General features: G+C 38.8%; 1 protein-coding gene across 1 annotated transcript in view; it reads left to right on the top strand.

Moving 5' to 3' along the window:
• Window positions 1-21105, top strand: part of RYR2 (ryanodine receptor 2) — a 787527-nt gene that overhangs the window by 535960 nt on the left and 230462 nt on the right. The window contains exons 31-36 of the mRNA XM_037737814.1: window positions 401-753; window positions 1358-1472; window positions 2903-3063; window positions 4904-5063; window positions 11487-11573; window positions 15906-16132. Coding sequence (XP_037593742.1) covers window positions 401-753; window positions 1358-1472; window positions 2903-3063; window positions 4904-5063; window positions 11487-11573; window positions 15906-16132 — 1103 coding nt within the window. The remainder of the gene's footprint in view (window positions 1-400; window positions 754-1357; window positions 1473-2902; window positions 3064-4903; window positions 5064-11486; window positions 11574-15905; window positions 16133-21105) is intronic.

Here is a 21105-nt window from a genome sequence, read left to right on the forward strand (position 1 = left end):
TGAATGAAGAAGTCTATAGCTCAGATTGTGTCTGGGGTTTCTACACATCTTTAATTAGAAGAAAGATCAAGGCAAAATGAACCACATCTATTCTCATATTAGATACTTTACAAGTAGCTTATTAGACTAATTAAGGATAATTTCCTTTTTATGTATAGGCAATATCAGGTTGAATCTGAATATATACAATTTCAAATTTCCCAAACCATCCTTAGAGTCAGAAGCAGAACTCTATGACTATATCCGTAGCACAGTACTCTGTTTAATCATTTCTTGTAAAAGGACTCCATGCGTGGACCTCATTTGGGATTCTGAAAACATGATGTGCCTTAGTCATCTTTAGAATCAGGAAATTGACAGTGGTGATTGGAATGTGAACTATTCCTTCTTCATTTGCTAGGTGACCAGAATAGACGGCACCATAGACAGTTCCCCATGCTTAAAGGTCACTCAGAAGTCTTTTGGTTCTCAGAACAGCAACACTGATATCATGTTTTATCGCCTGAGCATGCCGATAGAGTGCGCAGAGGTCTTCTCCAAGACTGTGCCTGGAGGACTCCCTGGGGCTGGCCTTTTTGGGCCCAAGAATGATTTGGAAGACTATGATGCTGATTCTGACTTTGAGGTTCTGATGAAGACAGCTCATGGCCATTTGGTGCCTGATCGTGTTGACAAAGACAAAGAAGCTACTAAACCAGAGTTTAATAACCACAAAGATTATGCCCAGGAAAAGCCCTCTCGCCTGAAACAAAGGTTACTAACTTAAATGTTATGATTTTAGATTTATAGTTATGTGAGAAGTTTTACAGTCCAAAGTAAAGGGTCTCCTAGTGTAAATTTTTTCCTCCTCTTCCTCTTTGGGTAAAGGATTCTATAGGGAAAAATAAATCAACCCATTAGTCATCTAATTTGTTAGCGTCGATGCAGTCTATCTCAAGAGTTACTTTTTAAGATGTCTGTGTTTACATTCTTGCCTGAAACTGGAAGAGTATTTTCTCCAAATAGTATTTTTTTATGATAAAGGCGGCAAGTTATTTTAACATCCTTTCTTATACTAAATCAGAGTTTCTCAGTCTCAGCACTGTTGACGCTTTGCCCGACAATTCTTTGTTGAGGACACATCTTGGACATTGAAGGATGCTGAGCAGCAGCATCCTGATCTCCACCGATTAGACACCACTAGTGCTCCATCCCCCAAGCTGTGAGAACCGAAGATACCTATCTCCAGGGAGTCCCAGATATGCCCTAGGGAGCAAAATCACCCAGGTGTAAGGCAACTCAATTGGTTATATGCTCATATTTGAAGTAGGCAGAACATTTTAATGTTGCTTATTGTTAGTCCTCTAAAATATTTCAGATTTTTGTTGAGAAGAACAAAGCCGGATTACAGCACGAGCCATTCTGCAAGACTCACCGAAGATGTCCTTGCTGATGATCGCGATGACTATGACTTCTTGATGCAGACGTCCACGGTATGAGGTTGCAGCCTTAGTCATTTATTTCTATATGCCTCTTACGCTTACATCTCAAATAACACATACTGATTCATCCTGTTTGGTAACACTGTATTTAAAATATCTGCTTCTACTTTTGGATATATTTTTGGGACCAAAAGCTTGAAAAAAAGTTTATATATTATGTTGGATATTATTCAAAAAAAGCTATTTTAGGAAAAATATTTTTAATGGCAGACATAATCTTAATTTTACTGTCCTGTTTCTTGACAAAATTTTAAATTGCCCTTGAATTTTTCGACTATATGTGATTTTCTTCATCTTACTGAATGGCCTAAAGGAAGATCCATTATTATAATTTGTGAGAGGTCAAGCTTTAATCACTTCCATTGTAAATTTTCAAAGTTACTTCTAAAATGCTACATTGAAAAAATATTTAGTTGTGTTCATTGTAAAGTGCTCCCATATTTGAGTTTGATGTTCACATGTTAGATCTTAACTCTTTCAGTGAGCTTAGGCTGGGCGCGGTGGCTCACGCCTGTTATCCTAGCACTTTGGGAGGCTGAGCCGGGCGGATTACCTGAGGTCAGGAGTTTGAGACCAGCCTGGCCAACATGGTGAAACCCTGTTTCTATTAAAAAAATATGAAAACTAGTGGGCTGAGTGCCTGTAATTGTGGCTACTTGGGAGGCTGAGGCAGGAGAATTGCTTGAACCTAGGAGATGAGGTTGCAATGAGCCAGCATAGTGCCACTGCACTCCGACCTTGGCGACAGAGTGAGACTCCATCTCAAAAAAAAAACAAAAGTAAGCTTAGGGTGTCAAAATGTTATATTTCAGAGAAAGAAAAGGCCAAGTGTGTGCAAAAAGGTGGGTGACAAGTATAAAAACCCACACATTGGCCAGCTGAGGCAGGAGAATCTTGAACCCTGGAGGCAGAGGCTGCAGTGAGTTGAGATCACGCCACTGCACTCCAACCTCGGTGGCAGAGTGAGACTCTGTCTCAAAAAAAAAAAAAGTTCCAACATAGATTTGCATACATGTGTAAGCTTGAAGGATTTGAAGCTTTTTTATGCTTAATGGATTCAGATTTTGTTAACATATACTATATGTATGTATACATATATGTATGTATATGTGTATATTACACACATGTAATATGCACATGCTAACCAATATAAAAAGCCTTAAATCACTCAGCATGTTTGCTCAGATCACGTCTTTTCTCCCTTTCCTGTTATTTCTTATTTAATTCAGGATCTCTGGTAAAAGACCTTTCTTAGTTTGTAGTGTGAGTTCTTTGTGCCTACGATATTTTCATTCACCCAACGGTTTTAAAACAAGAAGTAAATTCTTAAGTAATTCAAATACTCAGACACAGTTAGCATTGCAAATCCCAAGTTTTGTTTTGTTTTAGTTTGCCAATATTTGCTTTTGCTATCTTCACAGTACTATTACTCAGTGAGAATCTTTCCTGGACAAGAACCTGCTAATGTCTGGGTGGGCTGGATTACATCAGATTTCCATCAGTATGACACAGGCTTTGACTTGGACAGAGTTCGCACAGTAACAGTTACTCTAGGAGATGAAAAAGGAAAAGTACATGAAAGGTTGGTTTTCCTCAATTTTTTACAAGAATGACATCTGAAAAAAATATTGGTGAACCTAGCTATTCCTTTTTCTTGAATTTTGTGACCAAGATATTTCTATTTATAGGAACAATATAATCAAACCATTAATGTCAGTGTCCTTTTTGTCACTCATACAAACCAGTAAGGAATCTAAATGTATTAAACATGCAAACATTATACACAGTAAGAGAAATGCAGCCTTTTAGGGTAATGATCATGTGTTCCTTCAGGTAACATGACTAACAGTTTGGGTTACCGATACTTACCTTTTGTTTTAGGGATGAAAGATGGGTGAATGTGAGGCTTTTAACAAATGACTTGATGTATATCTTGGGAACTGGCTATGTGGTGGGGAGAAAACAGTGAAGACAATGTGGGCTGGTAGTTTAGACCAGGTGAACACATTTGAACTCAGACTGAGGAGCAGTGGGTTCTTTCCTCAGCTTTGCCATTGACTCGCTGTGTGGCTTTGGGTAAGTCAGTTACACTTTCTGTGCCATCTTTTTTCATTTGTAAAACAAACCAAACTCAAACCAAACCTTCAAAAAAGTGAAGGCTATCTTCCTTGCAGAACAAGACAAGAGAAGATCTGACCATTGGCTTCTACCTTTTGTGCCCATGCATCCTCTCTGATCTGCTGTGACAGGTCTCAGAAAGAGTCCTTGATAACATTGCTTTTCTTCTGTACTTGCACCATCATTTTTTGGGAAACTCACTTTCCTTCCCTCAGGTTGTAACATGTGAAGCATAATGGACTTAGCATTTGCAATGGGGGCCCAGCAAAATTCTCTAATGAAGAGCTCTTTACATAAGTATGGGACAAAAAACAAAAACAAAACAAACAAAAAAAAAAACACATGTCTCCAGGAATATTTTTGGGGGCCACACTTAATTTTCAGGGATGGCAACAATATAAGTAAAGAACTCAATATAGGGATGGGATAACTGAAAGATGATTTTGTTGTAGGAAGCGGAAGACAGGGAAGTGTCATTGGATTTTACATACATAGTGTGAAGAAATGCAGCCTACATCTGATTACTCAAAAACTGATTTATCGCAGCCTTTTTGTTCTTTTCCTTCTGCTTGCCTGGCTTTAGCCTTTTTTTGCTAGTTTTGTTAGTATGTTCACTGTATAGTGGCAGAGAAAGAGAATGCTGATAAGGCTCCAATTACTTAACTTTGTTACCGTCTCTAGTAAAAGCTTAGGGAAGGTGAAAATTAGGTGGCATTTGTAGTTAACATCACTGGGTTGTTTTTTGCATATTCCAGCTAAGTCTGTCTCTCAGATCACTGGGAATTGTCCAGAAAAGGGTGACATTTTAGCCAAATTTTAAATACCTGAAATCACTGATGGCTTATGTAGAGTTTGCCTAAGGACTTTGATAGTGTTTGGAAACAAATGCTCCTCATCTCAGAATAAGTGGTAAAAAAAAAAAAAAAAATCAAAAAATATCCATGAGATGATAATTACAAATTTGGATGATTTTTAAATAGTTAAACTTTTTTGAACCTCAGAAAAAGGTCCAGTTTGGTTTGAGTTTTTGGAGAGAAGGTGCAGGTCAGTTCTTACTTGGTTCCAACTTGTTGACCTGTCTTCATTAGGTGTGAAATGTAGAGACGTATAAGACCTGATTCAGAACGTCCACTGCAGTCAATGGAGTTTTGCTCAGAATCACAGAATCGGGCCCATTGTGCACCTCTCCCATTACAGCATGAGCTTGTTGCTTGCGCAGCATAATTTAGTTAGTTTGCAAAATATACCTGCTTTCTCTTTTATCTGTGGTTGTACAAAGATAAAAATGTTCTTTTGAAATTCAGCATCAAACGCAGCAACTGCTATATGGTATGTGCGGGTGAGAGCATGAGCCCCGGGCAAGGACGCAACAATAATGGACTGGAGATCGGCTGTGTGGTGGATGCTGCCAGCGGGCTGCTCACGTTCATTGCCAATGGCAAGGAACTGAGCACATACTATCAGGTATGTGGTCAGTGATGGTATCAGTCTTCAAGGGAGGAAGATCTTTTTTCCCCATTAAAGGAGAACACAGTTTGTAAGATCAAAAAGTAAAACAGACACATGTGCATGTGCCCCTGGTCTGAAAACTAGCCAAGCAGACTGGCCCTCAGCAAGCCCCCTCCCATAGCTGTCTCAGCTGCTGCACTCCTGTGACCTGAGAACCAGCTTGGTGGGCTTACATCAACAGAGCTGCGCAATCACCACCACAAATGCCTGTAGCTAGATCACTAAAGCGCTCGCACATGCTGCTGACATAAATTACAGCTGAAGAATCTGCACAGAACTACGCTACTGTATCCACCCAGAACCAAAGCCAGTGTATCCTACCCAACCAACCTGGACCCCATCTACAGGAAAAACTATTTTCCTACAAAAGCTACTTCATAAAACTGGAAGAGGCTACTGTTTTACCAGATAAGCAGATGTAAAAGGAGCACACGAAACATGAGAATGGAAGGTAACATGACTCATCCAAAGGAACACAGTAATTCTCTAATAACAGATACCCCTCCCCAAAATAAATTTACAAAATGCCTGGAAAGAAATTCAGAATAATGACCTTAAGGGAACTCAGTGAGATACAATAAAATGCAGATACTTCAGCAAGGTCAGGAAAACAATTTATGATCTGAATGAGAAATTTAACAAAGAAATATATATATATATAATAGAAAAAAAACTAAATAGAAATCTTGGAACTGAAGAGTTCAATAAATAAAATATACAACTAATGGTTTCAACAACAGACTAGATCAAGCATAAGAAAGATTTTATGAATTTGAAGACAGGTATTTTGAAGTAACCATCCAGAGAGAGAAAAAGAAATAAGAATAAGAAAGAAGGAAGAAAGCCTATAGAACTTATGGGATGGCACTGAGCAATGGAGAAAGACACAGAACACATATTTAACAAAATAGTGACTAAAAATTTTCCGTATCTTTGGAAATATATGGACATCCAGACCCAGGAAGCTCAAAGGATCCTAATGGAATCAACCCAGAAAGGTCCTCTCCAAGGTACATTATAATCGAACTGTCAAATATCAAAGAAAAATAATTCTAAGAGCAGTGAGAGAATAGCACCAAGCCATATATCCTGGGATTTCCATTTGACTGTCAGCAAGTTTCTCAGCAGAAACTTTGAAGACTAGGAAAATGAGATGATATAGTCAATGCGCTGAAAGAACAACTGCTAACCAAGAATACTATATCTAGCAAAGCTATCTTTTAGAAATGAAGGAGAAATAGAGTACTCTGAAGACAAACAAAAGCGGAATGAATTCACCACCTCTGGACCTAACTTAGAAGAAATGCCTAAAGCACTGCTATAGTTGGGAGCATGAAAACATGTAAAAGTATAAAACTCATTCATAGAAGTAAATTTTAAATCAAACTCAGAATACTACAGTACTGAAATGGTGCTATGCCAAATATTTTAAACCTCTAGTACTTTAGTATGAAGATTAAAAATCAAAATTGTCAAAAGTAACTACAGCTACAAATAGTTATTAAGGAACACACAATATATAGAGATGTAAATTAAGGCAACAGAAATACAAATTGTGAGGGGAGGGTAAAAGTCCAGAGTATTTTTTTGCCACCAAAGATATCAACTTAAGATAGTCTATTATAACTACAATATTGTTTATCTTAGTTTCATAGTAACCACAAAGAAAAAATTGCAGCAGTCACACTGAGAAAGGGAAAGGTATCAAAGCTTAACAGCATGAAAAGCTACCAAACCCCAAAGGTAAACAAGAGAGAAAGAAATAAATGAAGGATCTAGAAAACAATGAGCAAAATGTCAGGAATAACTCCTTACCTATCAATAATAACCTTTAATGTAAATGGATTAAATTGCTCAATTAAAAGATATAGAGTGGCTGCATGGATAAAAAGCAAGACTCAACTATATGCTGCCCAGGAGAGATTCAGTTTACCTGTAAGGACAGACATAGACTGAAAGTGAAGCGGTGGAAAAAGATACTCAGTGCAAATGGAAACTGAGAGTGAGCAGAAGTAGCTACACTTATATGAGGTAAAATAGACGAAATTTTTAAAATGTCAAAAAGAAGATCAATGGAACAGAATAGAGAACCTCTAAATAAAGCCAAATACTCAGAATCAGCGCATCTTCAACAAAGTATACACTGGGAAAGGACACTCTANTAAAAACTGTTACAAGAGACAAAGAAGGTCATTATTTAATAATAAAAGGATCAATTAAGAGGATGTAACAATTGTAAATATATATGCACTCAACACTGAAGCATCCCAATGTGTAAAGTGTATTTTATCTTAAGGGAGAGATAGGCTTCAATACAACAATAGTAGGGAACTTCAACACCCCACTTTCAGCAACAGCAGATAATCCAGACAAAAATTCAACAAGGACGCAGCAGATTTAAACTGCACTCCAGACCAAAGGGGCATAAAAGACATTTACAGAACATTCTATCCAATAGCTGCATAGCTGAAGAATACACATTATTCTCAACTGCTCAAGGGGCATTAGGATAGATCATATGTTAGGCCACAAAACAAATCTTAAAAAAATTTAATATGATGGAGTTGACATCATATACATTTTCTGATCACATGGACATTAAACAACATGCCCCTGAATAATCAGTGGGTAAATTAAAAAATTAAAAGAGAAATTAAAAATTTTATTGAGATAGACAAAAATGTAAACACAACATGCCAAAAGCTATGGAATACAGCAAAAGCAGTTCTAAGAGGAAAGTTTGCAATATTAAATACCTACATTTAAAAAGTAAAACATAACCACCTAACATTGCACCTCAAAAAACCACAAATACAAGAACAAACTAAACCCCAAATTAATAGAAGGAAATAAATAACAAAAATTGGAACAAAAATAAAATAGAGACTAAACAAACAATATAAAAGATTAATGATGTGAAGAGTTGGCTTTCTAAAAAAAGACAAAATCAATAAATCTTTAGCTAGACTAAGAAAGAAAGAGATGACTCAAATAAATAAAATCAGCATTGAAAAGACATTACAACCTATATCACAGAAATACAAAGGATAATGAGAAAATATTGTGAAAAATCATATGCCAACAAATTGGATAACCTAGAAGAAATGGATAAATTTCTAGATATAAACCTACCAAGACTGACTTATGAAGAAATAGGAAATCTGAGCAGATTAATAGTGAGTGAGGAAATTGTATCAATAATGAAAAGTCTCTATTAAAGAAAAGCCCAGGCTAAATGGGAGAAAAGCTGAAAGTTTTTTTTTTCTAAAGTCTGGAATAAGACAAAGAACTTTCACAACTTCTCTTCAGCATAATACTTGAAGTCCTAGCCAGAGAATTCGGCAAGAAAAAGAAATAAAATGCATACAGATTGGAAAAGAAGTCATCAGATTGTCTCAATTTGTAGATGACATGATCTTTCTTGTAAAAATACCTTTAAAAGTTTACTAAAAGACTGCTAAAACTAATAAACTCAGTAAATTTGCAGGATACAAATTCAGCATACAAAATCAGCATACAAAAATCAGTATTTCTTTACACTAGTAGTAAATGCTCTGAGAAAAAAATCAAGATAACAATCTCATTTATAATAGCTTTAAAAATCAGTTATCAGCCGGGTGTAGTGGCTCAGGCCTATAATCCCAGCACTTTGGGAGGCTGAGGTGGGCGAATCACCTGAGGTCAGTAGTTCGAGGCCAGCCTGGCAAACATGGTGAAACCCTGTCTCTACTAAAAATACAAAAAAAAAAAAATTAGCCAGGCATGGTGGTGGGTGCCTGTAATCTGAGCTACTGGGGAGGCTGAGGCAGGAGGTTGCAGTGAGCCAAGCTCACACCACTGCACTCCAACCTGGGCGACAGAGTGAGACTCATCTCAAAAAAAAAATTTATCAGGCCGGGCGCGGTGGCTCAAGCCTGTAATCCCAGCACTTTGGGAGGCCGAGGCGGGTGGATCACGAGGTCAAGAGATCGAGACCATCCTGGTCAACATGGTGAAACCCCGTCTCTACTAAAAATACAAAAAATTAGCTGGGCATGGTGGTGCGTGCCTGTAATCCCAGCTACTCAGGAGGCTGAGGCAGGAGAATTGCCTGAACCCAGGAGGCGGAGGTTGCGGTGAGCTGAGATCGCGCCATTGCACTCCAGCCTGGGTAACATGAGTGAAACTCCGCCTAAAAAAAAAAAAAAATTTATCTAGGAATACATTTAACAAAAAGGTGAAGGATCTCTACACTGGTTTTATACATTGGTGAAATCAATTTTAGAAGACAGAAATAAATTAAAAGATATCCCATGCTCTTGGATTGGATGAATTGGAAAAATTAATATTATTAAAATGTCTAGAGTACAAAAAGCAATCTATAGATTCAGTGAAATCTTATCAAAATAATAATGACATTATTCACAGAAATAGAAAAAATGATCCTAAATTTCTTATGAAATCACAGAAGACCCCAAGTAGCCAAAACAATCTTGAAAAATAAATAAATAAATAAATAATAAAGCTGGAAACATCACACCAGCTGAGTTTAAAATATACTACAAAGCCATAGTAAGCAAAACAGTACCAGACTTGGAAATATACTACAGACATATAGACCGATAAAACAGAATAGAGAGCCCAGAAACAAACCCATCTATCTATAGCCACCTAATTTTCAACAAAGGTACTAAGAACATGCATTGGGGAAAAGACAGTTTCTTCAATAAATGTTGCTGGGAAAATTGGATGTTCACATGCAGAAGAATGAAACTGGACCCCTATTTTTCACCATATGCAAAAATCAACTCAAAGTGGATTCAAGACTTAAGATCTGAAGCTATGAAACTAGTGGAAGAAAACACAGGGGACATATTTGATGACACTGGACTGGGCAAGGATTTTTTGGACAAGACCTCAAAAGCACAGGCAACAAAAGCAAAAATAGACAACTTGGATTATATCAAACTAAAAATCCTCTGAACAGCAAAGGAAACAATCAACAGAATGAAAAGATAACCTACCTAGTGGGACAAAATATTGCAAACTATACATCTGATAGGGATTAATATCCAGAATACATACGTAACACAAAGAACAATAGCAAAAATAAACAATCTGATTTAAATGGGGGCAAAAGACCTTAATAAACATTTCTCAAACGAAGACATACAAATGGCCAACAGGCATATGAAAACGTGCTCAATATCACTAATCATCAGCAAAGCGCAAATCAAAACCGCAAATTACCTTGTTCCAGTTAGAATGGTTATTACCAGAAAGACAAAGGACAACAAGCGTTGGCAAGGATGTTGAGGAAGTGGGAAATTCATACACTGTTGGTGGGAATGTAAATATAGCCATTATGAAAAACAGTCTGAAGGTCTCCCAATAAAATAAAAATAGAACTACCATATGATCCAGAACACCCCGTACTGGGTATATATCCCAAGGAAATGAAATCAGTATGTAGACGGGATATCCGCACTCCTGTGTTTATCACAGTTTTATTCACAATAGCCAAGACAGGGAATCAACTGAAGTGCCCATTCATGGATGAATAAATGTGGGATATATACACAATGGAATACTATTTGGTCACAAAAAAAATGAGAGCCTGTCATTTGCACCAATGTTGGTGAACCTAGAGGATATTGTGTTAAGTGAAATAAGCCAGACACAGAAAGAAAAGTACTGCATTGCCCACTCATATGTAGAATCGAAGCTAGTTAATCTCATGGAAGTAGTGAATAGAACAGTGGTTAACTGAGACTGGGAAGATTAGGAGAAAGTTGGGGAGAGGGATATCCAGTGAATATAGGGTTAACATATAGAGGCTATCCGACAGATGTAGTTAACATTAGAAAGGAAGAATAAGCGCTGGGGTCCTATTGGACAGTAAGGTGACTATAGTCAACCATCAGGTATTGTATATCTCAAAATAGCTGGAAGAGAGGATGTTGTACATTCTCACCACAAAGAAATTGTAAGTGTTCAAGGTGCTAGACATGCTAATCACCCTGATTTGATCATTATACAATATATGCATGTTTCAAAATATTTTGTACCGCAGTAAATATGTACAATGTGTCAATCAAAAAACAGTAAATTAGAAATTTTAATAAATGAAAAAAGCTGAATTAATGATGTATGTTTACTTCTCTTAAATAATTAAAGTGCCATAAGCCCTTCAGAGTAAACAAAATACATCCCCGCCCCCAGCAGTGTTCACATAGTAATGAAATACTCTAATTCTTGAAGAAGCACATCAATCAATATGCAAGAAAGGAAAGTCTCTGGGCTCCTTCTGTAAAGTATTCCTTTGTTGTTATAAAGAAAATATTTTTTCCCTTGTCTTCTTTCATTACTAACATTATTAAATTCATTTGTTTATTTCAGGTGGAGCCAAGTACAAAATTATTTCCAGCAGTTTTTGCACAAGCGACAAGTCCCAACGTTTTCCAGTTTGAGTTGGGAAGAATAAAGGTAATAAAGACTCATTCCTGGTATTATATTTGTATCATTTTCCATTAGGATGCAACATTTATTTATTCTGAAGTGAATTGAATAAATTAGTACTGATAGGAATCAAATAAATCATGCTCTCAAGAAAAGATAGCCTGCTTGAAAATCTCTTTCAGGTCACCAGGGTAACATAATGATGAAAAAGTATTTCTCTTTAGTTATTCTATGTATGTTATTCAATAAAAGGCGTATAAGAAACAAAACAAATGGACAAAAAATGCCAGATTACACACATTGTAATAATCACTGGACTCATAGGTGAGCTAATGAATGGACTTAAAGTCCTGAAACCGTACCACTTACAGTAGTGGTATGTATAGAGTACTCCAGTAACATAAATGAAAGAACAGCTCAGTTGGATGAGCTTAAAGCTTGAAGAAGAGGTAACATTTAGTTTGAAGGGGTAACATCTGGTTTGATGCTCTTCGGGTGCATTTATTAGGAGATATCATTCTCGGCAGAGGATGAGAAGAAGCAAAAATATGCAACAGTGAAAGTGCTGCAGGTTAGGTAACTCCGTGTTACTGTAACAAAGGATGCCTTCCAGAATGTGGCTGGAGATTAAGATGGATAAAAGGTAGAAGAAATCCAAGTTGAAAAGGTCTTTTGTGGCATTCTAAAAGGTTAGCACCTATTACAAAGACAGGGGAAATCCATTTGAAATTTAAAGAGGGGGATTGAGTATAATGAAACTTGTTTTGGAAAAATATGTTATTAGTAATGTGGGGGTAGGCGAGAATGAGAACAGTCAGTAGCAATAAGGTATCGATCATTTGGTACTGTCTGTGTGGAAGACAGTGATGAGAGCCGTGGATGGAAGTCAGAATGAAAAATGGTAACTGTGAACGTATTTTATAGAGGAAATTAATAGGATTTAGCAATGAACTGGACTAACAGAATTTGTAGATGAATTTTCAGGATCTCAAGAAGAGTGAGAGTCAATGGCTAATTTAAAATTTTAGTTCGGACAATTTGGCAGTGCTAATGCAAAAAGTAGAAGAGCTTGTTGAAATTCAGGGAAAAAAAAGTTGAACTTAATTGTGCAGTTGTAAAGCTGGGGTTCCAGGCACACATCGGAGTGGACAGAGTAGACAGTTTTATTAGGCTGGCTTCGTGACCTTGGACATTTTTCTTAAACTATGTGAGCTCAGTTTCTGCCTCTATAAAATGGGCTTCACAGTATCTGTTTTATGAAGTTGATATAATTAAACATCTTGAACAATGCTTTTTTTGTTTTGTTTTGTTTTGAAGACGAAGTCTCACTCCGTCTCCCAGCTAGAGTGTAATGGTGCGATTTTGGCTCACTACAACCTCTGCCTCCCAGGTCCAAGCAATTCTCTGTCTCAGCCTCAGGAGCAGCTGGAATTATAGGCATGTGCCACCATGCCTGGCTAATTTTTGTATTTTTAGTAGAGACAGGGTTTCACCATCCTGGCCAGGCTGGTCTTGAACTCCTGACCTCATGATCCACCCGCCTTGGCCTCCAAAAGTGCTGGGATTACAGATGTGAACCACTGCAACTGGCCCTTGAACAGTGCTTTATCCACGGTATCTGCTCAACAAATTTATATATAATATACATACATATGCATACATATATACACATATGTATACACAATTGTGCTAAAAAGAGCTATGCTGGAGATTAAAATTTTTGTCCTCAAGAAGTCAGCCGTAATTCCTCTTTGAATGTAAATGGAATATTCGAGGGCAAATGTAGAGAGCGAGAGGTGATGACTGAGGAGAGAACCTGGTCGTATCAACTAAGAAAGAGGAACCTGTGAGAGAAGCTGAGGGCAGAGCTGTCAGGAACGTTGGAGAACTGAAAGAGACGTCTTAGCAGAAGCCAGGCGAGGATGGAGGTTTATACGTAGGAGTGGCTAACATCAGATAGCAGATACCACAGGTGGACTCATACAACTCGGACTGAAGGAGTCCCTGGCCTTTGTTCATGAAGAGGGCTTTGGTGGCCTTGCCAGAAGAATCTTGGCAAAACTATGGGAGAAGGGCCGGTCTCAGTGGCTCAGACTTGTAATCCCAGCACTCTGGGAGGCAGGAGGAGCCCTTGAGCCCAGAAGTCTGAAACTAGCCAAGGACACAGGGTGAGACCCTCTTTCTACAAAATAATAATAAAAAAAATATTTTAGGCCAATGTGGTGGTGCACGCCTGTAGTCCCAGATCCTCCAGAAGCTGAGGTGGGAGGATCATTTGAGAGCCCAGAAGTCGAGGCTGCAGTGAGCCGTGATGGTGCCACTGCACTCCCTCCTGGGTGACAGAGAGAGACCTTGTCTCAATTATTATATATAAAGAAATGATGAGAGAAGCCATGTTACCGTGAATTCAAGACTAGATATGAGAGAAGGGAGGCAGGGAGTTCAGGTGACTTTTTTTTTCCCCACAAAATTTGACAGAGTGGCAGTTTCTCAGAAGCCTGTCTGATACATTGTTATCTATTGACGTCTGCTGACATTTCCATTGGATGACTAATACCTATCACAAATTGAATGCATCCAGACTAGACTGCTCACCCCTCCCTCCCTCCTTCCCTTCCTTCCTTCCTCTCCCTCTCCCTTTCCCTCTCCCTCTTCTCCCCCTCCGTTCCCCCTTCCCTCCCCCTCCCGCTGCCCCTCCCTCTCCCTCTCCCTCTCTCTCTGCTGCTCTCCCCATCCCCATCCCCCTCCCCTTCCCTCTCCTTCCTTCCTTCTTTTCTTCCTTCTTTTTCCTCTTCCCTGTCCCTTTTCTTTCTTGCTAATAGAGTCCAGCTCTGTCACTCAGGCTAGAGTGCAGTGATAGGATCTCAGCTCACTACAACCTTTCTCTCTCTTTTTCTCTTTCTCTCTCCTTCCTTCCTCCCTCCCTCCCTCCCTCCCTTTCCCCTTCCCCCCTTCTTCCCTTTTTCCCTTCCCTCTTCTTTCTTTCTGCTGGAGACTCGCTTGTCACCCAAGCTAGAGTGCAGTGGCAAGATCTCAGCTCACTGCAACCTCCACCTCCTGGGTTCAAGCAATTCTCCTGCCTCAGCCCCCTGAGTAGCTGGGACTACAGGAACATGCCAGCATTTTTGTATTTTTTACAGGTGAAAAATTTTTTAGCAGACACAGGGTTTCACCACGTGGGCCAGGCTGGTCTTGGACTCCTGACCTCAAGTGATCCACCCACCTCAGCTTCCCAAAGTGCTGGGATTATAGGTGTGAGCCACCGCACCCAGCCCAGTCTTTCTTTAAATGTCACTTTCTCAATCACACCCATTCTGACCACCCCCTTTAAAATTGCTGCCCTGCATTCTGGTTCCTCCATTCTGGCTTTCTCTCCCCCAAACCCCCAGCCCCGTGATATCTCTTCTGAAATGCCATTTAATTCATTTAGTTTACTTGTTGATTTTATTTCATACTTTCAGTGAGAAAAATGGAAGCTATATGAGGGCAGGCATTCTGTTAGTTTTATTCATCAGCATTTAAACCATATCATCAGCATTTAAACCAGTACTTGACCTCCCCCCGCCACCACCTCCCTCATTGTTAGAGGGCAGTAGGAAAGCAGTTTAAGGATGAAGCAGAGCCTGTGGTTGAGGGGACTTTAGAGGAGAAGGAGTGATAGAAAGTAATGCAGAAATATGGTCCCATAAGAGGCAGGCAGGGGTGTTGTGCAGATCATAGGTAGATGAAGAAGCTTTTGGCAAAGCAGAGACCTCTCTTTCTTCAACACCAGACGGAAGGAATTCAGGATGGCTGAAAATGATATTGGAGGTGGAGGAGAAATAAATAGGTTAATTAATGCCTCACATATTCTATTTTCTTGGTTGGTAGTCAGGTTTCTCTGTTGAGCTTTATCTGGAATACTTCTGGCTAGAGGCAGTGATTCAAGGATGAGTGGGTGACAGAGAACAGAGGGAGAGCTGGGAGGTGCGACCTATCTGTCTTTCAGGAAGTTTGACATTGAAAGTCCCTATAGACTTGCCAGCTTTCCCTGAGGTCCCAGCCTGGTAAAGAGATATAAAGGATATATGGATATGCTTGGTTGCACTTGGCCTTCTCTGTGTGCCGTTCAGTATATGGGAAAGACACATCCCAAAACCTGTTTGAATGCCCTAAAGGCATAGTTTTCTCTCACCGTATATTTCCTGGTTTGTCCTTTCAGAAACTTTTCAACCCAATTTCTATGATTTCTTGTGTTGACTTGACTCATAGGGTTGTCTTACTTTCCCTGTCTCTGTCCTGGGCAGAATTCTCGTCATTACTTTGTGAAACCCAAGTGATGTTCTAAATTCGTTCTTTTTCTGCCTCCCCATCCCCTAGAATGTGATGCCCCTCTCGGCGGGATTGTTCAAGAGTGAGCACAAGAACCCCGTGCCACAGTGCCCCCCACGCCTCCATGTGCAGTTCCTGTCACACGTCCTGTGGAGCAGAATGCCCAACCAGTTTTTGAAGGTAGATGTGTCTCGCATAAGTGAACGCCAAGGCTGGTTGGTGCAGTGTCTGGATCCTCTGCAGTTCATGTCTCTTCATATCCCTGAGGAAAACAGGTCAGCCCCATGAATCTGTGACATTCTGATTGGAACGCTTGGGATTAACACGCTGCCCAGGGCTTCTGGTAGCGGTGTGGGGCAGGGGTGGTTCTGAAGAAACAAAATGAAATTTACAAAGATCCCAATTCTTTTGCAATGGAGTCATTATTCTGCGTATTCCAAGTTTAAGTTTATTTCTCAACCACTTTGTTACTGAAAAAAAGTTATTCTGTAGCCAAAGATGCCGTATGATGGTTTCTTCGTTCACTCTTGCTTTACTTACGATGACAACAGCAAATAAAAATTCAGACAAGTGCAACTGCAATCCGACTTATGACTTAGCAAAGTACTGTAAGGGAGAGTTGTGAGACATTAGAGATGCATAGGAATCACTTACGATTTCTCTGTTCAGCCCTTCATTTTATGGATGTGAAAAACTGATCCCAAGAGACAATAATGAAAGAAAATTGGGAAAATACTGTGAGTGCCTTGGAAACACGTTTATATGTGTTCTAGGCAGTAATAATAATAACAAAGTATAATAAATGCTCAGCAGAAGCTTCGTTTGTCATTTTCTATTTTCTCATATGACAGTCCATTAAATTGCAGAGATTTCATTTAAGCAGGCTTCTCATCAATAAGGAGCTACGTTTCTAAGTTTTGGGCCAAGATTTCCCTCCCAAATTACCATTGAAATGTTCAGTCACAAACTGAGTAAAAACGTATCACGAAAGTGATGCACAAACATCTCTGTGTGTTTTAAGTCTTTAATCTGAAAATAATTATTGAAGCTATGTCCACGTTTATATCTTCAGATGTCCTTGGCATTTTTGATTTTAATATTTTTGAAATTTAACTTATGCTTTGGAAAATAGCTTGTCAGTTCCTCAAAAAATAAAATTATAGCATTACCATGTAATCTAGCAATTCTACTTTTCATATATACCAAAGAGAAATGAAAATACGTCCATACAAAAACGTATACAAGAAAATTCATAGAAACATTATGAATAGTAGTAAGTAACGGGAACCCCAAATGTTCACCAACTTATGAATTAATAAACAAAATGTGATATATCCATATGATTTGGCAATAAAAATAAAGTACTGATACATGCCACAAAAATGCAAGAACCTTAAAGACATCATATTAAGTGAAAGAAACCAGTCACAAAAGTATAGTAAGTGAAAGAATCATACTAGTGTGGGATTTTATTTAATTGAAAAGTCCATAATAGACAAATCTTTAGAAACTGAACTGCTAATTGTTACTAAATTCCTTTTGAGGTGATAAAAGTGTTCTAAACTCTATAGTTATATTTACACAACTCTCTTAATATACAAAAACTATTAAATTAGGTATTTCAAGTAGGTAAATTATATAGCATGTAAATTATAGCTCAACAAAGTTTTTTTTTTTTTTTTTTTTTTTTTTTTTATTTTTTTTTTTTTTTTTTTTTTTTTTTTTTTTTTTTTTTTCTTTTTTTTTTTCCTTTTTTTTTTTTTTTTTCTCTGTTATCACAGCACACCATGGTGACATCAAGTGCAGTGGTGCGATCTCAGCTCACTGCAGCCTCCACCTCGCTGGTTCAAGCGATTCTCCTGCCTCAGCCTCCTGAGTAGCCGGGACTACGGTCATGTAACACCACACCTGGCTAATTTTTTTGTAGTTTTAATAGATACAAGGTTTCACCATATTAGCCAAGACGGTCTCAATCTCCTGACCTCGTGATCTGCCCAGCTCAGCCTCCCAAAGTGCTGGGATTACAGGTGTGAGCCACTGTAGCCTGCCTAAAAAGTATGTTTTAAAACAAAAGAAAATCAAAGAAAAATTAATCTGGCTAGTTAATTCTTTTTATGTATTAAATATGTATTTACATATTTTTACATGAAATAATTAGGTATCTTTCATAATGTACTCTTGAGATGGTTCAGTTTGATTTTAATTTTATGCTGCTTTTTTTGTGAGAAGAGTTTTATCATAATTTTTCATCTGATGATGTTTTTTAAGAAAATACTGAACAACCAAAACAAACATAACATTTGGGAAGGAATTCTTGTTTTTGAAGGAAAATGTTGTCTCTCTACCAAGCATAGAATTTTAACATTATAATTTAGCATTTTGGCATGCTGTCATCAGAACCCAACATAACTCCCTGTCTCAGTATTTTATAATTTATATTAATTGCTTGTGATAGATGTGTATGTATTTGAATGGATAATTTAAAGTCTTGCTAAGATCGTAAAGGATTTGAGGCACTTTTCCAAATGGTATGGAACATGAATGTATAAAAATGTGTCATTGGCATCAGGCCATAGAAAAGACATGGATAGGAAAACAAACCTGGGGCTAAGAGTGACACACAGTCATTAATACTACACCGGTTCGTAGAGTTGAGGCCCACTTTGAGACATCAGTCACCACCTGCGGAAGTCTGGCCTGCAGACCATGACTCAACAACAGATGAATGAATACACTCTCACACCATTACAGTGATACAGGGGGCTAGGGATGGCAGTTGGCTGCTTTCAGAGGGCAAAATGCAACCAATTGTCCCAGACTCCCTGTTCATCCGCACTTTTATTCCATAGACGTTATACGCACTTGTGGGTAATTAACATGGTTAAGAGAATGGTTTTACGACTGATAAAAGCTTTAGGTTCCTGGACACAGAGTAAATGCTATTAACAGGTAATTCCCCTTTGATCTTCCCGGGAGAGGGACACCCAGCACAAAATTTACATGAGTAAACAGAGTGGAGACAGAGGGATGTCGGGTCAACAGACTTAAATTTGGAAGGCCTTTCATTGTCTCTGTCTTTCCTATGCTAATGTTAATGAGTGGCTGCCTTCAGCTTGCCTCAATAAAACCTTTTGGGCTTCCAAAAGTTTGAGATTACAACCTCTAACTTTTCCTAATAGTTAATATCTTGCCAGCCACCCTGAGTGAATCGCACCACCACATTAGTTCCATTCTTCCTAGCAGACAAAGAAAAATATGATGAGTTTCAAAATCCATGTTCCAGAAAGGAAGTCTCAACTAGCATGGTTGAGAAGAATCTGATGCCCCAGTAACATGACGAAGCGTTAATATTTCAAAGTTTGCAGTTGTGATAGATGTATGTCAGCATGTACTTTGTTTCTCCTTAGCACGTGTCACAGTTTATAATTTAATTTACTTCATTTTGGTCAGTGGGGGTGGTTTACTCTCTCAATTGGATGTAAGCTCCCTGAGGGCAGGAATCACATCTATATTATTCACCATTGTATCATCAGTGCACAGTGCTAATACATAATAGGCACTCTGTGATATTTGATGAACAATTGAATGACAATGACATATGAAAGAAATTTCTTCACTAGAGACTTTTGTGCTTTTTTGTTGTTTATTTGTTTATTGTTTTGAGGTGGAGTCTCGCTCTGTTGCCCAGGCTGGAGTGCAGTGGCACAATCTCAGCTCATTGCAACCTTTGCCTCCTGGGTTCAAGCGATTTCCCTGCCTCACTCTATCCAGTAGCTGGGATTACAGGTGTGTGCCACCACGCCCAACTAATTTTTTTTTTTTTTTTTAATTTTTAGTAGAGACAGGTTTTAACATGTTGGCCAGGCTGGTCTCGAACTCCTGACCTCAAATGATCCACCCATCTCAGCATTCCAAAGTGCTGGGATTACAGGCATGAGCTACCATGCCTGGCCTCCATTAGAGACTTACAGATTATGATAAGCTGTATTAATTAGCTTTTACTACAGTAAGAAATAGCCCCCCAGATCTCAGTAGCTTGCAAACAAACATTGGTCTTCTGCTCCTGTTACATGAGGACATAGGTCCCTACAGCTCTATTCAGGGCTGGGGTGGACTGTGGGAGTGGCCTACATGCCTTTTCACCCTGAGTCCCAAGCTGATAGGGCAGCCCCAAGCTGGGACAAAGTTTTTATAACCGAGGATAGATGTGCAAAAGGGGTAACAGAAACCTCCAGGCCTTCAAGAGTTTATTTTTGGTTGTGGCAGTTATGTCCACCTTTTTGGCCAAGGTAAATTATAAGCTCAAACTCAAATTAAGTGGGGCAGGTAAGATGAGTCCATGCAAGAAGGAAGGAGACTGTTTGAGGAAAATAATGTAATCTATACCATGTACTAGAGAGGTAGTGAGTTATGTATTTGGCATTGACTTTAGATACAATAATGGGTTATTTCTTTTGCTTATGAGCTCAAGCCATGGTTCATTCAAACATGAATAATTACACAAGGGCTTGGTGTGGGAAGACAAACTAATTTAGTGCCAGTGTATCCTTTTGTTTGCCTTGATCCAAGTGCAAAAATTTAGAGAACTATATAGATGGCATCTCCATTAGACTTCATTCATTCATTCCTCAAACATGTATTTGTTCCTGCTGCATTCCTGGCAGTGAGTATAAAATGGTGAGCAAATATGACCCTTACCTTCAAGGACTTCATGTTCAGTAGGGAAGAGAGAAACTTTAAAGAAAATAATATGGTATCACGGAGTGAATAATGCTGTTAGGGAGGGGGAATTAATGGATTGGGCAGGGCAGCAACAACGTAACCTGTAGTATTCTTATATGTTATTCTGGCAGTTAACATCTGGAGAGAAATTAGGCAGTAGGCTCACTTGAGTTTTTCAGTAAGCACCTAGAGCACAGATGTTCTGTGTTGGTATGATGAACAGATCTGTATATCTGGGGCATCAGCCAGGCTGAGGGGTGGGATTATAGTCCTCCTGGGAGATTAAGTTCTTTTTATCTGGAATTTCTTCTGGTTTCTGGAAGTTTAACCGGTACATGGGTCAGCTAATCATTTGCTTTTAGTTTGTAATATGGGAAGTTTCTGATGCTAAGAGTTGGGAGGTGGATCTGGGGTTGGGAGGTGGATCTGGGGTTGGGAGGTGGATCTGGGGTTGGGAGGTAGATCTGGAGTTGGGAGGTGGATCTGGGGTTGGGAGGTGGATCTGGGGTTGGCAGGTGGATCTGGG

Source organism: Cebus imitator, unplaced genomic scaffold (assembly GCF_001604975.1).
Source record: "Cebus imitator isolate Cc_AM_T3 unplaced genomic scaffold, Cebus_imitator-1.0 Scaffold42, whole genome shotgun sequence".
NCBI classification, from domain to species: domain Eukaryota; kingdom Metazoa; phylum Chordata; class Mammalia; order Primates; family Cebidae; genus Cebus; species Cebus imitator.